The 470-nt window shown below is 46.8% G+C and overlaps 1 protein-coding gene across 1 annotated transcript in view; it reads right to left on the bottom strand.

Annotated features, from left to right (window-relative positions):
• CTC1 (CTS telomere maintenance complex component 1) overlaps positions 1 to 425 on the bottom strand; it is a gene marked incomplete at its 5' end in the record, with an annotated part of 7,000 nt that extends 6,575 nt beyond the window's left edge. The window contains 2 exons of the mRNA XM_010087319.1: positions 8 to 166; positions 251 to 425. Coding sequence (XP_010085621.1) covers positions 8 to 166; positions 251 to 425 — 334 coding nt within the window. The remainder of the gene's footprint in view (positions 1 to 7; positions 167 to 250) is intronic.
• Positions 426 to 470: the final 45 nt, after the last annotated feature.

The following is a 470-nucleotide window of genomic DNA, read 5'->3' as shown; positions in this document are numbered from 1 at the left end:
AATAGGACCAGGCCAGCCTGCGATTCAGCTCTTGGGTGCCCATGTGCTGTGCTTCCAAGGGGGAAAGCAGCTGTGACGGACTGAAGCCTTCCCAGCTCTTCTGTTCTGCCACATGGCGAACTGCAGACAGAGATGGGACCTGGCATGGGGGGGTCAGGGTCAAATACTAAGGAAAAAGAAAAAAAGAATGAAACAGATTAATTTCTTCCCATCAGACAAACTGGAAACAACACTCAGAACATTCACTCACCTTCTGCAAGGGACACTGGTGCTTTTTTGCTAGGATTTCATTATAAATATCTCTTGCTGCCTCTCTATCTGGCACCACAGCTTGCAGAAGCGAGACAAGGAACTTCTCAGCAGCTCCAGGTTTTTGGTGCATTGAGCTAAGCAACAGTCGGCGACGACCAAAGAAACAAGAAAACCTGAAAAAAACTAAGGCAGTTAGAATCACAGAATCATAGAATGGT

The sequence above is a fragment of the Pterocles gutturalis genome, unplaced genomic scaffold, assembly GCF_000699245.1.
Source record: "Pterocles gutturalis isolate BGI_N339 unplaced genomic scaffold, ASM69924v1 scaffold5911, whole genome shotgun sequence".
NCBI lineage: Eukaryota > Metazoa > Chordata > Aves > Pterocliformes > Pteroclidae > Pterocles > Pterocles gutturalis.
The sequence above is the reverse complement of the archived record's forward strand: the minus strand, read 5'-3'. Positions and strand labels throughout refer to the sequence as shown.